General features: G+C 57.7%; 1 protein-coding gene across 1 annotated transcript in view; it reads right to left on the reverse strand.

Moving 5' to 3' along the window:
* Window positions 1–143: 143 nt before the first annotated feature.
* The window catches only part of MYO15A (myosin XVA), an 83072-nt gene continuing 62083 nt past the window's right edge, over window positions 144–21132 (reverse strand). Inside the window, exons 54-66 of the mRNA XM_029911272.1 lie at window positions 20311–20383; window positions 19342–19415; window positions 18857–18939; window positions 18115–18245; window positions 14825–14919; window positions 14088–14165; window positions 13132–13228; window positions 10079–10239; window positions 7724–7857; window positions 5438–5571; window positions 4418–4551; window positions 3296–3436; window positions 144–874 (exon numbers count right to left, since the gene is read on the reverse strand). Coding sequence (XP_029767132.1) covers window positions 773–874; window positions 3296–3436; window positions 4418–4551; window positions 5438–5571; window positions 7724–7857; window positions 10079–10239; window positions 13132–13228; window positions 14088–14165; window positions 14825–14919; window positions 18115–18245; window positions 18857–18939; window positions 19342–19415; window positions 20311–20383 — 1437 coding nt within the window. The 3' untranslated portion in view covers window positions 144–772. The remainder of the gene's footprint in view (window positions 875–3295; window positions 3437–4417; window positions 4552–5437; window positions 5572–7723; window positions 7858–10078; window positions 10240–13131; window positions 13229–14087; window positions 14166–14824; window positions 14920–18114; window positions 18246–18856; window positions 18940–19341; window positions 19416–20310; window positions 20384–21132) is intronic.

Raw genomic sequence — 21132 nt, forward strand, 5'->3', positions numbered from 1 at the left:
ACAGATCCTGGGTTGAGGAAAGAGAAACAACTTTGTTCCCCAGCACACCCAAACGACAGGCAGCTTTGGACTTAAAAGGAATTTTTAATTTTGCACAAATTAGAAACAAAAATAAAATCTCAAAGCAACGTTGAGTGCAAAAAAGTTACAAAAACGGGAAGCCATTTACAGGGCCAGCGCTACAGACCAGTATACAAATACAGGCGCCAGCGACACTTATAAAAATGAGAATTAGATCACAGGACAAACAAGACCAAAAAACCGGGAGCGCACACAAATAAAAGCCATCTGGTGTATGCAGCACGCGAGCAGTTAGATTGCCAGGTCCTTGGTACAGGCAGATGTGCAAAACTGGGCATGTCCTGCTCAAAGACAATCTGTTAATATGTTGCTACTAAAATAATGGATTAAATACACTTGATTCTGGAAAAAGGTCACGCCCTATGTCCAGGAGGGCAGTTATTAAACATAAATTAAGGCATCTGTGTTCACCTGTTAACTGGCCAGACTGCATTCCCCACACTCTTCACTCCTCAGACCTCACATATGGTCTGTAAGTCCCCCACCCCAGCCCCTCAGCAGCCCCAGGCCACTGAAATCAGTGGGGCTATGCTGACTCGAACCAGCTGGGAATCTGTCCCATCAGTGTCTATATTTAGTCTACGTTGCCTATCCCAGGACACAGAGATATTTGCTTATCTCCATGCTGGCTTTCACTCAAGTAGCTGTTAGGGAGGGAGTGTGCGAGTGTGCATGTGTGTAACATGCCTGATCAGAGCAACGTAATCTCACTGGGAGGGAGGGTGAGTCTCTTCTCGCGAGCGTACAACAGACTTTCCATGTGGGTGGCGATCACACGGCACAACTCTAGGCCCTAAAGAGAGAAGGAAGCACAATGGAGCATTACAGCATTTTAACTCGGGTTCCCCCCCCCCAAGCATTAGCTCCCCCCCAGCAAGACTTAGAATGAATTGCACCCCTGTGCTGAAATTTGCTGTGGCCATTTTGTTGTGTGGCGTCCGGTCTCGCAGTGGCGAAAGCCGAATGCCAAACCCTCGGCATACACCTCCTGAGTGCCTGCGCCCGGGAAAGCAGGGGCCTCTGCTGCCTTTGGACTCACTGTTTTGTTGCATTGGAATGAAAGTGGTGCCTGCCTGCAGGGGCACGATGCTGTGTGAGCCAGTTGTACTCACAGGGCCCAATCCTGAGAGGTGCTGAGCGCCACCCACGCCTGCTGCTGTCGCTGGGAGCACTTCCCAGGCCTGAGCCCGTAATGGTTACCAGTACCCAGCTTCTCCGATTTTCTGCTCCTCCTCCTTGCTGGTCCTTCCCTCTAGTTACTGTTCCGCTGTGGCCTCCCATTGGCGCTTGATTGGACTCTCTGTGAAACGCCCTCACACCGCTGGCCTTGTACGTGGGGCAGCACTGGAGGTGCCCTTTGCCCAACCCACCCATCACAATAGGCAGCACTAGAGCATCCCCTGCTTCTCCCCCGTTCCCCATATCTGGCAGTGCCACTGAGCTACAAAACTATACGCAGTTGGTGTACCACGGCCCTGGTCCAAGAAGGGACGTTGCGCAGCTCCGAACACTGGTAGCGAGAGCGTCGGAAAGGTGTAATAACAAGCCCCAGTTCCCTTGCCTCCCAGACCTGGGCTTTAAACCACGAGGCCACCTTCCCCTCTGCATCCTGGAGAGAGGAATAGAAATTGCTCCTTGCAGGAGTCCACCAGCAATAAAAACCTGTAGATGATCTACCGGGGCCTCACGTTGCAGTTAAAAGGAGACTGCAATGGTGCATTAGACTTTGGACGCTGCTGGGCCAGCTGGCATCTGGCAGAGCCAGGATTTCATTGGGTTTTAGACTCTGAGGATACATCTAGATGGCAATCGGGGGCTCTGACTGCAGCGCGGGTAGACGTTCCTGGGATAGGTTTAATCTAGCCAGCTTGAGGAACACCAGCAGCGAAGCCGCAGCAGCCTGGGTGGCACAACCTCGTCCAAGGCCGTGGGTAGATACTTGAGCACGTAGCCCTTGCTGGAGTCTGTGTCGTCACAGCTTCACTGCTGTTGTTTCTCAAGCTGGCTTTGATCGAAGCTACCATGCAGGCTGCAGTCACACCTCTGACTGCAGCACAGATGCACCCCGAGTTTTTCTCACTTGGATTCCCTTGTATTTAAGCAGCTGCCTCCATGCGCTGGTTGTCCAAGCAAGTTAGGCAGGGAAAAAGCAAACCCTGTCATGAGGAACTCCTTGTAATGATGTGCTTGGTTTGTGTGCGGCATTACCAGGACTGCATGTGAAAAGTGGGTAACTGCACATGCAGAGCAGCCTGCTTAGCACAAACGCACACTCACTGCGTGTGCTGCTGCACACCTAACTTGTCTGAAGATGTGTCTCTTAGTTTGCCGATGCGGAGTATGTGGTGCGGGAGCACTTTTGTGCCGTGATCCCGGAAGAGACAGGCTGGGGACGGTGCTGGCTTTACTGTATTTCTGTACCCTCACCAAACACAACCCACAAGCATTCTCTCTGGGAGGCAGCGGCTACCTACCATCTGAAGGTTTAGCTTCAGAGATCCGGGTGAAGAAGCCAGGAGGAGACAGAAGGAAGAGAAGCGACAAGGAGAGAATTAAGGGGGCTGTAGAGAGGATGAGTCACGTGGAGCATCCTCGGGGGGGTATTGTCCTGAAGAGATACAGGCGCCCTGCCTGCGTTCCCCGCCCTGAGCCTCACCCTGGTGGGGTTCTGTGCTCCCCCAACCCGCTGGCCAGGGACACTGCTGTCTTTACTGTGTTGTAATACAGGGGCGCAGGGTGTCTCACGAGTGCAGTGCAGAGGGCCCATGTTGCCCTCTGGAACGCATCTCATTTGTGGGGAGGGGGCAAGCTAGCTCCACACCCTTCACTCCCTGCTCAGAGCCCACAGAAACCCTCCCTGGTGCTTTGTGTGGTGGGATGGGGTGGGATGGGCTCCTGGCATCCTGCCCCCTGCAGAGGGGAACCAGGAAGGCTGGGCTGCATCCCGCCAGCCCCATGGCTGGGGAGCGGGGCCTCGGATCCGTGCCATTCGACCCACAAATCCCCGGGGAGCCAACCATCAGGAGACACATTACAGTCTAAGAGCCTAAATGGCCATGTGAATTCAGGGGAGGCGATAACACTGGGAGACTTCGCCATGGCCCTCCCAGCCCCTAAGCACATCCTGGCATTACCCTGCGCCAGGCCTTGAATCTAGGCAGGGCCGAGGGGGTTAAAGAGGGGGAAAGGCAAGCTGCTTCACTGCACTCCGTACCTGCTCCAGCTGCAGCTGCGTCATCCTCTGTGACATCAAGTCTCCCAGCATGATCTCCACGTAGGGGTAGCTGGAGCCGGCCGTGGGCCGCTGGGTCCTCGTGGACTGAATCTCCTTCAGCGAGAACTTCACCATCAGCTCCTGGGGATGGACGCGCAGCTCCTTCATACGCGCGCCCCACCAGGGACCCGGCCCCAACGTATGGACTACAAGCTCCTTCCTACCAGTTCATCCCATCCTTCCCGGCTACTGTCGTTTATCATTCGCACTGCAATCCCGCCTAGGAGCCCGAGTCATGGACCAGGACTCCTCTGTGCTAGGCGCTGTACAAACCCAGAAACACAGGACAGCCCCTGCCCCAAAGAGCTTCCAATCTGAGCATAGGACAGGAAACAACGGATGGATACAGACAGAGGGACGGGGGAGCACATGGAAACAATGAGGCAATAGTAGCTATCCCTGCCTTGGGCCCCCTGAATAATTCACCTCCATTAGTCTTTGGGAAAATTGCCGTATATCATGAGGCAATAGCTTTGCACTGAAAGGCAGACTGAGAATGGGGTGGGCACTCTATGTACAGGACATCCTGCCTCTCTGGGGCACTGGGGTTAGCCCTCTAGCCCGGTCCAATGGCCAGGGTCACAGTGACAGCAGAATTAAGCTGTCACCTGAATCCACTGCACAACAGAGTGAAGGCTCCGGTGTCTAACACACGGGTCACTGCCGTATTATGAGGCGCACGGCTGAGCCGGGGGGGGACGGTGGGCCTCTCTGTGATGTACTAGAGCCCACGGCCCCACTCCCAACCCACATGATGCCAGTCCCGATGGGTTCCACTCTTGGATCCAGCCCTCCCAGGGCAGACGTCACCCGGCAGCCAACGGGCCTGACCGACATGCTTCTGTCCTTTCAGAGGGGGCAGCAGGCCTTGAGCCAACTTGCAGGGGCGGGGGCAGTTTGGCTCTTTCCAGGCCCAGTGAGCTCTGCTGGAGCCTCACCATGCTGGCCAGAGCCAGCCCCCACGTAGACCAGGCCTCGGCTGCAACTGCGCCCTGGACGTCAGGAGAAAGCCCCTCCTGGAGGGACCGGGTGAGGGGCTGGCCTGCTGCCCCCCACACCTACGTGGGTGTCCTTGTTGAGGAAGTGGAGGCCGTTCTGGTTGACGGCCAGGATGCACGGCGAGACGATGGCGTTGTTACTGCAGCTCTGGATGTAGAAGAAGGAAGAGCCGAACGTGGGGAAGGCGCTCAGGAGCCCTGCGGAGACGACGTGCAGTCAGCAAAGCCAGGAACCCAACCCTGGGGCTGAGCCACCATGATCGGCTGGGACATAGCCACAAGGGAAACAAGGGGGTCCCCTCTAGGACAGGTTGATCCTCCCCATTGGGGCAGGCGGTAGTACTGCCACTGCCCAGTAGGGGGGGCAGCATTCGGTGGAGATGATCAATCATTGCATCTGGCCACACCCCCTTCTAAACAGCCCCGCCCCCTCTGGGCTCCCGCGTGGCCCCAGGGGAGGGGAAGGTTATCCCCCACGAGGTTCTTCGTGAAGGTTTATGCCGGTAGAGGCCAGGGCCTAGCCATGGAGGGCGGGAGGGGGGTTAACTGGGCTGTTTGAGCCTGCTGGACAGGTTCTGCTGGAGATCTGGCTGACGGCTCAGGGCGTGGGGGGGGGGGGCACGGCCGGGGGACTCTAACTCGCCCCTCCCTTGACATGCCAGGTACCCAGCACAGCACACACTGTCTCTTCCAGAGCAAGAGCCTCTCCTGCTTCCTCACCACCCTCTGCCCCTGGCTTGGGAATCGGTCTGGGCAGCAACATTTTGCATCCCTGACGAACCAACAGAAGCCAGGACGCCCAAGGCAGCACCGAGGGCATGGCAAGTGCCGGGGGGGGCACTGCCGAGACCCACCCAGAGCTGTGGCTGCAAAGGCCCAGCCGTGGCATGGAGGGAGGGGGCTCGTCTGTTGCTGTGCCCCTCAACACCAGGGCAGCACTCAGCTGCTTCCGCGCCTGGCCCTGCCCCACCTTTGACCACGTTCCCCTCTGATCTAAAAACGCTCCCCCAATCCTCGGCTCGGCCGACTCCCAGCAGCAGCTCTCTCGCGAGCCCGCCCCGGTCCCGGCGGGGGGATGGCTTACCTAGGAACTGAGCTCTGGCCTGATGGGCGCTCAGGGCCTGGACCTGCGGCATACGCTGCAGCACCACATTGAGCCACGACTGAGCCTTCAGCGCTCGGCAGAACTGGGGCGGGACGTAACCCTGCACCTCGTGGCTGCGGTCGGGAGAGAGCCAGGGAAAGGTCACAGCCAGCCCCAGGCAAACGCCTCCCTGCCTACGTCGCGGGACAGAAAACCCACTGCGGGAGAGTACTGTCCACCCATCCCCCAGCTCGGGGTACGTGCTGAGCACCGGGGCAGCACAGAACCAGGGGGTGGGAAGAACAAAGACCCTTTCTTGGGTAATAGCAGCCAGAGCTCAGCCCTCAGGGGGGCTCCTTACTGGCAAGTCCCATGGTGTCTTGATGAGGTGGGGAGTCCCTCATCCCTGAATCATTCTCATGCAGTGACGGGGGGGAGGGGACACTCCCCACCCCACTCCTAATGCAGCACATTCACCATGGGTATTGTCCAGCCTCAGTCCCCCTCCCGCGCTGGGGCTCTACCTCCATTAAATAACAAAACCGCACAGCAGGAGTGTGCTTCTGAGCATAGGTCCCCATCCTGCAAAGACTCACGCACACGCCTAGCTTTATGAACCCAGTTAAATCACATGCAAAAGTCTTTGAGGGACTGGGGCCTCCTTCCTGAGCAGGCTGATGAGTGTTTCCCCCTGCAGGACTCCTGCCCTTCCCACTAGCTGTCTCTTGCAGCAGAGCAGATCTGCTCCTTAGTGGCGCTAATGAGACTCACCTGGTCTGGTTACCAGGGAGAATCAGCAGAACAGCTCTGCACCTCCATGCAGGGTCCTACAGCTTGACACCCAGAGACAAGCACATATATACAGAGTTCAGTCTGAATACATTGCAAACCTAGGCCCAGATCCTGCAAGCTGATCTGTGTAGATGGACCCTGGCACCTGTTGGGAATCTCACTGATGTCAGAGGGGCTCTGCAAAGGCATACCCACATGGATCAGATTGCAGGGGCAGGGTCACAGCAGCTACGCACTCAGTTTAATAAGACTGGTGGACTTTGGAGTTGAGCCACGAGGTCACTGCTACCAGGAAACCCAAGTTCACAAAGCAGCCCTAGGCCAACAGCCCCTCAGTCCTTGGCATTTGGTCTGGAACTGAAATTCCTACATGAGTTCATCTTTCTTCTCATTTAGGTCTTATGTAAGTGGTAGAAAGTCTCCCTCTCCTTTCCCCTCGGGGCAGCAATTCTGCACTCCTCTAAAAGCTTCACCTTCCAGGAGATTTTTTTGTAGTGACTCAAATTCCAGGAATTCCCCAGCCCCCAAAGTACATGTGGGATCTAATTCACCGCAACAGTTAGTGCTCTGATTTGAGACCGGAATTTTGAATCTTCTCCTTCCATGCAACCATTTCTCTGTGGGGGGATGTCCTGCGCAGTCAGCCCAGGTGATCGGCACCAGGGTCAGAGCACCCGGGTTTAGCGCCACCCTGGTGTGAGCAGCCCCACTGCAAAGTCCAACCCGAGTTCCTGTGTCCATGCTGGTGCTGTGCCCCCCTTCCCCGTGTCTCACCAGTTCTGCTGGGGGGATGCCCCATTGTTCTTGGTGCTGCAGTCAGCCGAGCCGCTCTAGAATTCTTTCCCAGTGAATTGTGGGAGAACTTGTCTGTCCTCCTGGGCATGGGGGGGAATTGTGGGAAGGCACTGGAGGACTATCCGCACTCTTTAGCCAGTGTCCTCACTGCCGAGTGGGTGCGTTAGCAGCCTGAGTGGAAGCGGAACCTGGACTCGAACCCAAAGCCTCAGCCAGGCCGGCTAGCCTGGGTTGAAAGCACCACTAGACTCGGCTGAGAGGTTGTGTGTGTGTGGATGGGAGGTGGGTTAGGGGCAACACCCAGATAAGACACTGGGCTGACTGCAGTGAAGACAGACTCTGGGGTGGCCTGTCAGGTCAGACCGATGCCGCTGACACCTCGTCTGTCTATAGCACGCGCCCTCCGAGGACCGGGAGGCACTCTGCAAACAATGGAGCCAAGCAGCTCTGGGAGGTGGCAGTACGTCTCACACACGTTTTAGAGCTAAGCGACATTAGGCAGAGAGAGGCTAAGCGACTCGCCCAAGGTCACACGACGAGTAAGCAGCAAAGTGTGGAACAGAACCCAGGAGTTCTGGCTGCTCTGCTCCAGCCACTAGCCAGGGCTCCCTACTCACTAAGGTGCGAACACACCATGATGGGACACAAGCCGTGATTAGCAGAGTAGCACCCAAGCGCCACCACGTCCAGGGTACCTACACGGTGGGCAGGCACATGCTGTCCTTGGCCCGGTGCTGGAGGGCTGCCAGTTTGGAGACCTGCTGGCACTGCTGTTCGCTGGGTTGCAGGGGAGGTAGGATGTTGAAAAGCCCCTTGAGATAATCGGGCAGGACCTGAAAGAAGATACAGAGCATGCCGGGTGTGGCTTTGTCACACTCGCTCATCAGGAGTCAATGGGAGCCGATCTGGGAGCTGTTGGGCTCCATGGGACGTGCCCAGGAAGGGCACGTCCTGGTGTGAATGCGTTCACACACATACAGGCAGTCAGATACCACGGAGAGGGCCACGGCATAACAACACACGATGCAGATTGTGGCAAAGCACGGAACTTCGCATGGACTTCAAAGAGAAGCGTGGGGGCTTGAGTACCTTCCTGAACAGAGATGCTTTCCTGAATCGCGGTCTTAGACTGTACAGGCACACCCACGCACCCACTCTTCGGGGGACACACTTTGAAGAGTCAGGGGGGGATGCCCAGGGCAGAGGGGGGCACCTGAGATCTGCGGAGGAACTAGGGGAATTCTGGGACTGGCTGGGCAAGGAGACTGGGATAGAGTGGGCCTGTTGGAGGGAAAGGGACATCAGGAGTCTAGCTTGAGGGAAATAGGCATAGAGGCTGCGCCCATCAGAGAACACTCCCCTCCAGAGGCTGGAATGGAACCCAAGATCCCTGAGTCTCACCATGCCTCCACTGTCAGCAAATATCCATGAAACTTTCTGGCTAAGAGTCCCAACCCCCTCTAGTGCTGGTCCACACAGATGACAACCTACTACTGCCGGACTCCAGTAACTCCATTAGCCCACATGGCAGAGGTCTGGGCGATGGATCTAAAGGTTCCAACCCTGCCGATGACCCACCCGGGTGGCAATATGATGGAATGGCTGTTTTATTTTCAGTTTGCTTGTCAATAAACCAAGTAAATCACACACACCAAATGACATTCAAAGAACATTGTTAAGGTTGCCAAGTCAAGCATACAAGTTAGAGAATGCCAGAATCAACAAATAAATACAAAGTACAGTTTAAATAATAAAATACTACTAATAATCCCTTAAAGAAAAAGAAAGTGCCAGAATGAAGGGGGTCTTTGCAGCCTTAATGTGGCCCCCTTGTGCGTGCACAGTATGATACAGGCGTTAATTACACGATCACCTCTTATCTTTTCCACAAGCCTCCTGCCTCATTCAATGCCCAGGATGGATCTGCCCTGGGGATGAGTCAGGGTTGTGTAATGAAGGAGGCTGTTGTCTGTTGAATCCTGATTTATTTGCTGCAGAAGTGGAAAGGTCTGTAGTGACCGAGGCAGGGGACTGCAGGAAGAGAAAGGACGAACTCACTGTTAAGGCGGTTGAAAGCTGCCTTGGAGAACTGGATTCTATCCCTGCCTCTGCCACAGAATTTCTTTGTGATTCTGGGCAAGTCCCTTAAACCAAACTTTTCAGAGGTGGTCACTGACTGTGTGCGCTTCATTTTCTGGGTGCCCAACTCAACACCCTGGGGTCTGATTTGCAGAGGTGCTGAGCGCTCACAACTGGAGCTGGGCTTTGAACACACAGGGCTAAGGACTCTGAAAAACCAGGGCTTAAGTGTCACAAATTGGGCACCCAAAATTAGTGGAAATTGTTTACCTTAATCTCTCTGTGCCTCAATTCCCCAGCTGTAAAATGGGGATAATACCATCCCCACGTCACAGGGATAAAGATAAATCCACTAATGTCTGCGAAGTGATCAGACACTACAGTGATGAGCGCCAGAGAAAAAACCCCATGAGGAAAGGAATAATTCTGTCTTCAGAGCTGGGGTTGGATAGCATGCAGCGACTAAGGCCTGGGGCCACACTCTGAACAACCCGGAGAAACCGAAATATTGAATAGCTGCTCAGTAAGTGAAAACCATCCATCCTGTGCACTGAATGAGGCCGTGTCCTGTGGAAAAAAATAGTACGTGATCAGGTTAGGAAAGACTGTACCATAACGCACGGGCACAAGCTGGCTGAATGACGATTGCACCCAGGCCGCATCAGTTCTGGCATTTCCTAACTTTGGGGGGCTTGGCTTTGCAACATGCCTAACATTCCCTTAACGTCGTTTTTCCAGACGGGGGGTGTTTAGGCAGACAGAAGCTAATTACCTGGCAGTGGAATCTGGCTGGGACACCAGGGCTAACCCCACTGCTCTGCCAGAAAGGGGCCAGGGGATCTTTAATAACCGCGAGAGGTCAGGAGCTTGGTTTTATGAAAGATTGCTCCTCAGACACCCCCGAGCCCATACTCCAGGGCCCTCCTTAAACTAAGGCAACAGCCCCTCTGCCCCTGGCTGGGTGTGAGCTGCTACCTGGTTATAGTGCATGGTGACATACAGCTCGTTGTCAAATTTCAGCGGCTGGGTCCAGATGACGCGCCGGTACCAGAACATGTAGCTGTTGTCCACTTGCTCCATCTCCGTGGCCACGTCAAGGATATACTCCCGTCTGCTCAAGGGGCGGACATTCTGACCTATGGGGAGCACAGGAGAAGAGTCAACTGTGTGGCTCTAGTTTTAAAGGCCGCCTGGCAAGGAAAGGCCAGCCGGGCTGCTCTGGTTTTGCTCCTTTCCAGTGCAGAAGGGTAAAGCTGGCTGGAGAACTGAATGGTGTATGCAGAGCAATGAAATCGGATTCATTGCTACTCTTTGATGCTTTGGTTTGGGTCCACACCTGCTTAACCCTTGGGAGAACAGCTCTGTTTGTTTAGGATTCAACCACCCAGCCCGTTCCGTTGAAAGCCGAGAACGCTGCCAGGCCCCATCTCTGAGGCTGTGTCTACATGACAGAGCCTATGCCGGCGTAGCCCCGTCAGCACCGCTTCGCTGGCGTTGTCTCTTTGTGAAGGCGCAGCGTACGCTGACAGAAGGAGATTGTCCTAACCCTGGCAGACACCACCTCCCCATACGTTAGCTATGGCGGCATAGCTGAGTCTACAGGGGGACATCGCTAGCCTGAGTGACATAGCTACGCTGGGGTACGTTTTACGTGTAGACCAAGCCTCAGTCACCCGTCAGAAACCGGGAAGACAAGACTGACTGTTCCTGATAGTTCTAAGATAAAAAGCAGGCAGAAAAAACCCCATAAAACACCTTTAAAATAAAAGTCCAGGCCTTCTTTACACGTCGTCCCAAAAGGACACAAGTTGAGTCCGCGTTTCCTTCTGCAGGTCGGCTCTAAACGCATCAGGATTTGGGGCACTTGGAATCATCCATGTAACTCTTGAGAGCATGTTATAATTCCAGAGTTCGGGACAGCCCTTACACAGACAGATGATTGTGGGTGTCATACGCCCCATTTTATAGATGGGGAAACTGAGGCAGAAGGAGGTGACTTGATTTGCCCCAGGTCACAGAACAAGTCGGAGGCAGGGCTAGGATTAGATCCCACGAGCCTGTGTCACTGGACTGTGCTGCCCCCTCTCACGGCACAGCCCCCCAGCCAGGGATCAGATGGACAGTGGAGAATCCACATTCAGAGCCCCGGGGCTCCGTTTCCAAGAAGAGGCTCCCAACTATCCCCATAAAAAGCAGCGGAGAGGGAGTGAGAGGGTTGGTGGGGCTAAGAAGGCGGGTGACATTCCTAGGGTGATGCAGTGATTTCCCAGAAAGCAGGATATGACTCAGAGATGCTATTTCCTGGTGGTTCTGGGCCCGTCCACACAGCCCTTCCAACGGTCCCTTTACAACCCTTCCCCCGCCCACACTTTAACTAGGCCACTGGCTAACCTAAGCCAAGCCAACAGGGCGGCCGGGAGCTGTGGAGAGGCACAGACAGGAAAGCGGGGGCTCGGCCCCAGGAAGTGCAGGGATACCGTCAACCATTTCCTGTCTTTTCAGCGTTTCAGAAGAAAGCTGAGGCCAATAATCCGCCTCCCTCTCCTGGCACTGCCCTGCAAGCTGCAAAAATACCAAGCAGGGCACCCCTCAAAGGCAGCACAAGCCCACAGCCAGCCCCTGGGGACAGGACACTCCACTGGGGCAGGGTGAGGTGGAACCTGCATGGCTGCTGTCTGCGCTGTGCCCGTCCTGTGCCTAGAAACGCCAGGGCTGCGACCCTGGCACCATTCACCCGCCCTGAGCGCCGCTGAGAAAGGACAGCGCTTTCCTCCTCCCGTCACTGCCTGTGGCTTTCCCATCCTCTCTGTGCCTCCAAGCCCGGCAGCTCAGCACCGATGCCGGCTGGAGGGGCCTGGCGCTGCCAGAGGATGCCCAGCAAGGGGTGTTCTAGGACCACGCTCGCAGCAGGCCTCGCTTGTGCCAGGGAGCATCACTGGGCGCTGGATCGACTGGCGATTGCCTCGTGCTCCCGCTGTCGGGCAGCCACTGGCAGTTAGGAATAAACGACACTGGCACAGAAATGGCTGTCTGGGGCCGTTTGCCCGTTCTTCAGGGAGGCGGCGGGCTCTCGGCGCCGTATTTCACCTCAGCAGGGAATCACACGGGGCTATGCCTCTGGACACACAAAGGGCTTAACGGAACAGCATCAAGATAAAAACCTCCCTCACAAGCAATGCCGTCAGTGCCTCCTGAGCAGTCTCCCAGGGTAGCCGCTTAACTTGGCAGTGAACAGCAGTGACAGCCGGTTCATTAGGCAAGAGACAGCATTGTTCAGCCAACGCCCAGGAGCTGAGTGGTGTTGAGCCAGGTGCGAAAGCCTCCTACGCTTGTCTTTCCATACAAGTTATAACAGGAGGCAATGCGGGCTAGTGGGCAGAGCGCTGCACTGGGAATCAGGAGGCCTGGGTGATATTCCCAGTTTACCTGCTGCAGGACAGTGGTCAAGTCACTTGTTTGCTCTGTGCCTCAGTTTCCCCTCCCACCCTCTGCCTGTTTACACTGTAACCTCTGTAGGGCAGGCCTATCTGTGCCTAGATGCTCACCCAGCGCCTAGCACAATGGCTCAACTGGGATTTCTAGGCAATAATACTCAACAGGGCGAGGCAGTGAATCTCTCTCGTGTTTTCATTCCGTACGGGGTTTCATTTCTCTTCTCTTCATGGGGCAGCGTCTTGATCCGAACAATGGCCTGTGCCATTACTCCCCGAAGGAGGGGGGACGCCAGGGCTCAGAGCCAGGAGGCTGCTGACCACGGCTAGTCTCTGGAGGCGGGCCACGGAAATCAGGTCAGCCAGGAAGTCCCCCCCCAATGCATTTGGGACCTGAGTGCCATCACCTGCTCTGATGCCGCCTGCGGGCCTGGGGAAGCCAGACGCCGGTCAGCTCAGGCCGCCTGTCGGTGGGCATGCAATATGGGAATGGCCAATGGCAGAGGCAGGCCGCTGGGCAGGACTCGGGGGGTGGGATGGGACCACTTCAGAGGAGAAAATGGGGAGGGCCACCCCCTGCCTGCCCCCAAGCCTCACCTCCGTTGGTAACGGCAAAGATGACGTATTCGTCAAAGACCTCGGGCCGATGCAGCCCCATTTCATAGCACATCTCCTCGATCACGTCCAGCGCAACCTAGAGAGGGGCAAACCACCCAGCTGAGTCCCTCAAAGGCCGGGAAGGAGGCTCTAGCGCTGGCATTGTGCCCCCACCACCGTGGTCTCTGCCCAGCACTGCTGGTGGGACTTCCTGGAGCGACACCCCTTCCTGGCTGTCTGGCAAAGCCCTGGATGGCCTGATCCCACAAGGTGCTGAGCACTCCGTCCCAGTGGACGCAGGAGCAGGCCATGAGGAGCAGCAACAGGGGAATCTGCGATGGGTTCAGAGACATGGCCAGAAGTTTGGGTGCTTTGCTGCTCCATCCTAGGGCCGGGCCGGCGACCCCATGGGATCTCTCCCCCCCTCAGGTGAGAGAGCAGCCGGCTCAGCCTCAGGTAACAAGAACCTGAACACGCCTTTGGTGGGCAGCCAGGTGCCAGCCGCCTCGGGTTAACTGGGGCTCCGAGAAAACGCTCCACTCTGGGCAAACCTTAAATATCAGCCCCACTCCCCTGCCTTTGTCCCCTCCCGCCCCCTGAGCCTATGGACCCCGCGAGCCCCGGCGCTGACTTTGGAGCCTGGGCCCAGCTGTAGGTGAAACCCATAGCCCTGACGTGTCCTATCCCCGCCCAAGTGCTGCTGAGCTGGAGGAACAGCTGGCCCGTGCGCCAGGGAGGGACGCTGCCTGGAAGCGTTGCCTTCCCCCTGGAGCCCCCCCAAGGGAAATCAGCGACTTTGGGGAGCTCTCCCTAATGCCGCTGTTGGGGAGGGGCTGAGCTCAGCTCCCGTTCGGTGCTCTCTCCGCTCCCGCACTCGTCTCCATCACTGCTCTGAGGGAGCAGCCCGAGGGGGAGCTGGGGGAGCTGGGCAGTGCCGGGCCCCTGTGCTGACGTACCGAGCACGTTTTGATCTTCAGGTGCCTCTCGATCCCTCCCGGCAGGAGAAACAGCTGGCGTTTCGCGCTCCGGCCGGCCTTGGTTGGGGGGTAAAGCACAGAGAAGCAGGAAGGTTTCCGAACCGTTAAGCCATCCATTGGCTCCAGAGGCCATGCTAAAGTCCCCAGGCTAGAATCTCCCACATTGGCGCAGGGAGATTTCCTGTGGGGGATCCCATTCTGCCTAGCAGAATCCCCATGCGCTGTCTGTCTGGCTCCAGCACCACTCGGTTAGACGCCAGGGGCATTTCAGGGAGGCGGGAAGCCGTCTTCACAAGAGGGCAATCAGGCCTATACCATCCCCATCCTTGCAAGTTCCTGTCCATTTCAGCCCTTGCCACCACGGAAAGGCCTCTGCTCTCCTCCCCCCAGCCCTACCGTAGGCATCACAGGGGTAACACGCCCTGGCTGCAGCCACCCACAGTTGTAGCCGCCTGCTCAGCCCCGTTCTAGCCCTCCCAGCTGGAAGCAAGGCACAGACAAACCGCGTAGGCCATAGCAGGGGAGCCCGGAAAGTGGAGCCCCCTGGAGGAACTCGGCCTTTGTAAGCCCAGGGAGCTCAAGGGGTACAGTCCCATGCCATCCCCTAGGCGAGCTGTTTGTGACCCAGTCTAGCCCCTCAGAGAGCCTTCTCCCCACGTGCCCACCTGGTGCACGCTGACACCATTGCAGGGCCCCTGCGTGAGCTCCGGACTCACCACCATGGCTTTGAGCTCCATGCTGCTGGGAAATTCACGCCGGCCACCAAACTGGAAGGTCTTCCTGAGGTTCTGCTCGCAGGCCTTCGCGATCCCTTAAACAGACGGACACCAGAGCCCCGTCAAAGCAGAGACGGGCACCAGGCACAGCGCAGGGTTCCAGGCCTCCACCTCCCCAAACCAGGCCAGACCCAGAGCGTGGCTTTGGCTCACTGCAAAGACAGTGGCTAACAACGAAATTCAGGTCTGGTTCAGAGGGGAAACAACCCCAAAATCGTGAGGTGTTGGGGGGGGGGATCGTAGCACCTATCTGCAATCGTTTATTTCTAGGGCTGCCGATTAATCACAGTTAAGTCACGCCATTACCTCAAAAAATTAACTGTGATTAATTGCAGTTTTTCTACATTTTCATATATATTGTATTCTGTGTTGTATTCTGTTGGTGCAAATACTTATAAGCAAAAATAAATACAGTGAGCACTGCACACTTTGTATTCTGTGTTGTAACTGAAATCAATATATTTGAAGATGTAGAAAGCATCCAAAAATATTTAAATAAATAGGTATTCTATTCATGTTCAACAGTGCGATTAATCACGTGATTAATTGTTTTAATCGCTTGACAGCCCTGTTTATTTCATTTCCTGTCCCCCCTTTTTCCCCCTTCCCCTCCCCTATTTGCCTGGCATGTTGCCTCAGGCACGGCAGAGGCCCTGGTGCTCTGACTACCATTGTACTGCAGTAGCATCTAGTGGCCCTGATTAGGGGTCAGGCTCCATTGTGCTGGGAGCTGTACACACACATATAATGACAAGACAGCCCCTGCCCTATGGGCCACGCAGCCAGCTAGTCCAGCAGCGCTGCCTGCACTGCTCCATAGAACAGGTTCGGATCAGGGTGTGAGCATCACCAGATCGGTCTCAGTCCTCGCCCTGGCACCAGTGGGCCCTGCCCTCCCAGCCGCTCCTGGATACAGAGCCTGTGGGAGAAGGTCCCATTAACGGCAGCTGAAGCGGGTCTGGCCGGGAGCCAGGCTAGGGCAATCTATCACTGCAGACAATTCTCCTCCCCGAGAGCCATTTCAACAGCTGTAAGCCTGGAGCGTTTAATGAGGAAATAAGTGGTGGCTGGGCTAGGGAATCACGGGCTGGCTGATAAAGGCTTCACAGATGGGCAGCACTGCCATTTATTAATGGCTCTAGGACAGGCCTGGGCAAGCCCGCCTGGCGCTGTTTCCAAACAGGGAGCTGCCAGGATTTCTGAGGTTGTGTGTAAATGCTGCTAATTCCCCATCCTCGCAGCCCCGTTCCTCTGGGCTGGACAAACGCCACGATCCCTAGACCCCACCGGTCACAGGGAACAGCCGTAACCTGCTCTTCAGCAAGGCTCCTCGGCCACACGCAGGCAATGGCCGGGGCTCACATCCGCATGTGGGATACTAATGGGGAACGGGGGGAGAGTGGGATTCCAAAGTGATGGGCCAGACCCGAGCCAGGGACAAGACTGGAACATGGAGCCTTTGCCGGCTAGGCTGCTACCAGCAGTGACTGAAAGCCGGTGCCGTCCGAGGGCTGCTTGGGGGGCCACCCCAGGAAAAACAGGTGAGTGGGGCTCAATTGTAGAAGACAAGTGTCCACAGCACCATGGCCCAGTGGTTCGGCGTTAGCCATCTCGCCCCGGGGCATGTCAGGTTTTGTCTGACCTAGAATGCAAAGTGCGGAGGGCAGGTGCAGCTTTTTGTCCGGCACTGACAGCACCGTGCAAACCAGCGTTAAGACTCGTTCCCGATGCAGCAATAGGACTGGGGCAGCACCTGCTGCACTGTTCGGGCCACCGGGATCCAAGTGATTGAATAAGAGAAGCCAGCCTGAGATTTCCCTGTCGCCAAGGGGGAAACTGAGGCACGGGGAGGGGACGTGACTTGCTCAAGGTCGACGGGGAGTTTGGTGTCAGAGCTGGGTCTGGAATTCCAGAGTTCCTAGCCCTCAGGTTTGGGCTTAGGCCATTGCCCCTTGTACGGTGCTGAGCCGGGAGTGTCCCTCTAATCCTCTCCCCCGCACCTCGTCTCTGCTCTTCAGAGGAAAGGGGCTCAGTGAACATTCCTGACGCGCCCTGTCCCTCCCTGTGATTCTATTGGCTCTGTCCTGCTTCCGCTTCTCTTTCCATTTTGCAGGCGCCTGGTTCCAATATGCATGAAGTGCCTGCCCTGCTCCTTTGAAGCATATTCGCTGCTATGGAAACCGATGTGGTGGTGACGGAGCCCATTTCCAGGCAGCGTCATCCTGGCTGGGACAGCAGCTGAGCTCGTGACGTCCCGCAGACAGAGGGGTTGGGCGCAGGGTTTACACCGAGCCTTGGCACACAAGAGGTGGCCTGATGGTTTCCAGGAGCAGGCCCGTGGTATCAAACACACACCTGGGCACAACCAGGGAGGGGGAGGGGCACAGCCCAGGGCGTGGGGGCAGGTGATCTAATGGAGCCCGGAAATCCCGGTGTGCCCATGGGCGAATTGCTCCGCTGGTCTGTACCTCACCTTCCCGGTCTGTAAAGGGGAGTGATGATAGCTCACCTTCAGCTTCAGCCTTCTCTCAGCTGAGCTGGAGGCTGCGGGATAGGGGCTCAGGGGCTGACGGCTGCAGGCAGGCCCACGGGCCAAGCACTGCCCTCGCTATCCACCACGGGCCCTGCGGGGCAGGGCCCACCCTGCTGACCCAGAGCGCTCCCCCCCGGGGGTCCTGCTCTGCTCCCCAGGGAGGGAGGTACCTTGATGTAGGTACCAATGACATAGGGAAGGATAGGAGAGAGGTTCTGGAGGTCAAATTTAGGCTGTTAGATAGGAGATTGAAGTCCAGGAGCTCCACGGTGGCATTCTCTGAAATGCCTCCAGTTCCACGCGCAGGGCCAGTTAGCCAGGCAGAACTGCAGGGTCTCAATGCGTGGATGAGATGATGGTGTACGGAGGAGGGGTTTAGATTTATTAGGAACTGGGGAAACTTTTGGGAAAGGGGGAGCCTATACAGGAAGGATGGGCTCCACCTAAACCAAAATGGAACCAGATTGCTGGTGCTTAAAATTAAAAAGGTCGTAGAGCAGTTTTTAAACTAAGGGCTGGGGAAAAGTCGACAGGTGCAGAGGAGCACGTGGTTTGGACATCCCTTAGGAGAAGATCTATAAATGTCCTAATAAGGAGGAGAGGATGGAAGATGATAAAATACAAGTAAGATCTGATGAGAACAGGCCCCCATGCCAGTCCGGTCGGGGTTCCCGGCTTTGCAGAACGAGCGTCCTACCTTGGAACTGCGCCCCAGGGCTCCTGCAGGTCTCCTGGAGGTGCCACAGCAGGTAGGGCTTCAGGACCTCAGAGCACTTGTAGTAGGCGGTCAGGATATAGAGCAGCCGCCATCCCTTCTGACAGCTGTCCCTGTCCAAGCCACGGGGCGGGGTGAGGGGTGGGGGGAAAGAGGTCTCAGAGCGGGAGAGGCCTAGGCTGCTCAGTGCAGCTTCGGCCCCAGAAAGTCTTTGGGACAGGCCTGGAACCTGTGCCCCTTACCCCCTTCCATGCCAGGCCTCCGGGCAGGCGGGTGGGACCCTGCCCAATCAGCTCTGGTATGTGGCGAGAGAGGGAGAAGGCGAGGAAGAGGAATTGGAGGAGTAAAAAGAAGACGCAAAGGAGGAGGAGAGAGCCGAGGGGAAGGGGAGAGAGCAGGGGCCCGGAGTGGTGCTGTAACATGGAGGGGGGTGGCAGGGCGGGACCTCCAGTGGCCAAGGAAGGCTCTCCCAGCTGCGGGGGTGGCTAGGATGATAGGAGCCATATTGACCCATCCAGGCCCATTGTGCCGCAGTGACACTATCAGCCAGTCCCAACCAGACTGGGGGCGCAGGAGGCTCCCTGGGATTCTCCCCCCAGACCCTCCACTGGGGAGGCCACACAGCCCAGGCCAGCTGGCCAGGGAGGGGAGAACAGGGTGGGGCTGCCGCGCTAGAAGGCCCGCCCGGGGCCCCACACCACGGGAAGGGGAGGGACTTGCTCACATCTTGGGGCTGGTGTTGTCCGTGGTCTGCTTGACGATCTGGCAATACACTTCATCCCTCATGACCTCCTGGTCAGCGCACAGCTGGAGACAGAAAGGCACCGGCGGGCGTCACTGCCCTGGTGCTGGAGAGCCCCCTGCCCCTCCACCTGTACCTGCTCCCCCACCGTGCTGGCTGCCATCCCTGCCCCCCCACTGCTGTGTCGGAGGGGTGCAGTTTGCAGCCTGCTCCTGGGGCCTCTCCCGGGCCACGTGGCTTGTTCCCTCGCTGGCCAATATGCAGCCATCTGCCCCCACCTTCAGCCTCCTCCCCGCTTAGCTACAGACTGCGGGGTAGGGGTTCGAACTGGGAGCTACAGGCAGGCCCACATGCTGAGCGCTGCCCTCGCTACCCACCACCGGCCTTGGGGCTGCAGGGCAAGGCCCACCCCACTGACCCGGAGCCCCCCCCGGGGGTCCTGCTCTGCTCCCCAGGGAGGGAGGTACCTTGAGCACAGCACAGACGACGTCCAGCTCCGTCTGCCCCTTGAGAGGCCAGTCGCCCATGAACTTCATCACGGCTGGGGATGACAAACCAACGCTCGGTGATAGGCTCCACCTCCCCTCGCCCCGAGCAAGGGGGCGGCTCTCCTGGCTCCGGACCCGCTGGGTGGGTCCTGTGACCCGGAGGAGAGCAGGTCACAGTGCCCCAGATCGGGGGAGGGGCTGAGGAGTTCACAGCACCCCCAAACCGGCGGGGGAGGAGGATGGCCAAATGAAACCCAGAGCCACCAAACCTCCTGGCTCCCTTCCAGCGGGCACTCCCTCCCCGGCCCCAGCGGGCTCTCCCACCCCGGCCCCAGTCCCAGGGGCCTCCTGGAGCGCTGGCTCCCGGACTCCTGGTTTTTCACTGACTCACTGGTTATCAGCCTGTCAGAAACTGCCAGATGTGGGCCCATGGGCCGGCCTCAGCCCACTCCTGAGGAGGGGCAGCAGAGATTCCAGTGCCCCACCCTGGGGTGAGGTCTTTGAGCTTCACTGTCCCTGCCCCACGCGGGGCAGAGGATGGCAGCGGTCAGGCCGTGGCGCCCTGCGCGGGGCGGAGGGGGGCAGTGGGCAGGCCGCGGGGCGGAGGGGGGTGAAGGGCAGGCCGTGGCACCCCGCGGAGGGCAGGCTGCGGAGCGGGGCGGAGGGCAGGCCACGGGGGGCACAGGGGGGCGGAGGGCAGGCCACGGCGCCCCACGTGGGGGGCAGGAGACGGCAGGCTCACGGGGGTTGAGTTTTCAACTGGAGTCTCACTAACACACCCAAGGTTTTAGGGCGTCCCACAAAGCAGGCAATGGCACGAGAAGGCCGCCCCCTGCTGGGCATGTTGGTCTCAGACGCCCCTGAGCGTGGGGCGCCACGGCCTGCCCTCCACCCCCCTCCGCCCCGCAGCCTGCCCAGTGCCTGCTCCTCCGAGCGCCTCCCACGCACCTTGGAAGGCCTCGGCTGCGGCTCTGTTCAGGCAGCTGTCGGGGAATTCGATCAGCGACTCCTGGAGCGGGCACTGGCCGGGGAGAGCAGAAGCAGAGCTTGCATCAGTTACCAGCAGGGATCGCTGGTGGGCTTAGCGGCTGAGCTTGCCAAGCCCTACGCTCAGTGAGCCCGCGGGCACCGAGCCCCTGCCATCGGTTTAGCAGAGCCACGGCCTCCAGCCCGTCACTGCAACTGGAGATCAACCAACCGGCTGATGGCACCTATCCGCACATAGCAATACCCCGTTCCTCTCTGCCCAGCCGCCCGCAGGGCAGCACCCAATGACTGGCCTCCCAGGCGGAAAGAAGGGTGGGAAGGAAGGGGGGACACACAGAGCCCCTGGCAGGGAGGAGATGGGGGGGTGACCCTAGGATGGAGGGGGAAGGGAAAATGGGGGGACAGGAAGAATGAGGGTGCACAGAGCCCCTGGCGTGGGGGGGAGGGGCGGGAGGAGGGTGCACAGTTCCACGTCAGGTGGGGGCCCCAGCAGAAGGACACGGAGCGAAGAGCCTAGCCCAAGAGAGGCACAGGGCGCTATGGTATGTCCCTTGGGGACTGCTCACCAGGCAGTCCCCTGGTCTCAGGCCAGCCCATGAGCTGAGTTTACTGGTGTCTGAATGAGGAATGCAAACGGTGCATTACTACAGATACCCTGCAGGGACCAGCACCTCAGGCAGAGCCATTAACACAGCCAGGAAACCGCCTGAGATCTGGTTTGCATCCACAGCCGGCAGGTGTCCTCTGGAACTGATGAGTGTCTATCCCACACTACACAGGCTT

This window comes from Terrapene carolina, unplaced genomic scaffold (assembly GCF_002925995.2).
Source record: "Terrapene carolina triunguis isolate 2854851 unplaced genomic scaffold, T_m_triunguis-2.0 Scaffold93, whole genome shotgun sequence".
In the NCBI taxonomy this organism is placed as follows: Eukaryota; Metazoa; Chordata; order Testudines; family Emydidae; genus Terrapene; species Terrapene triunguis.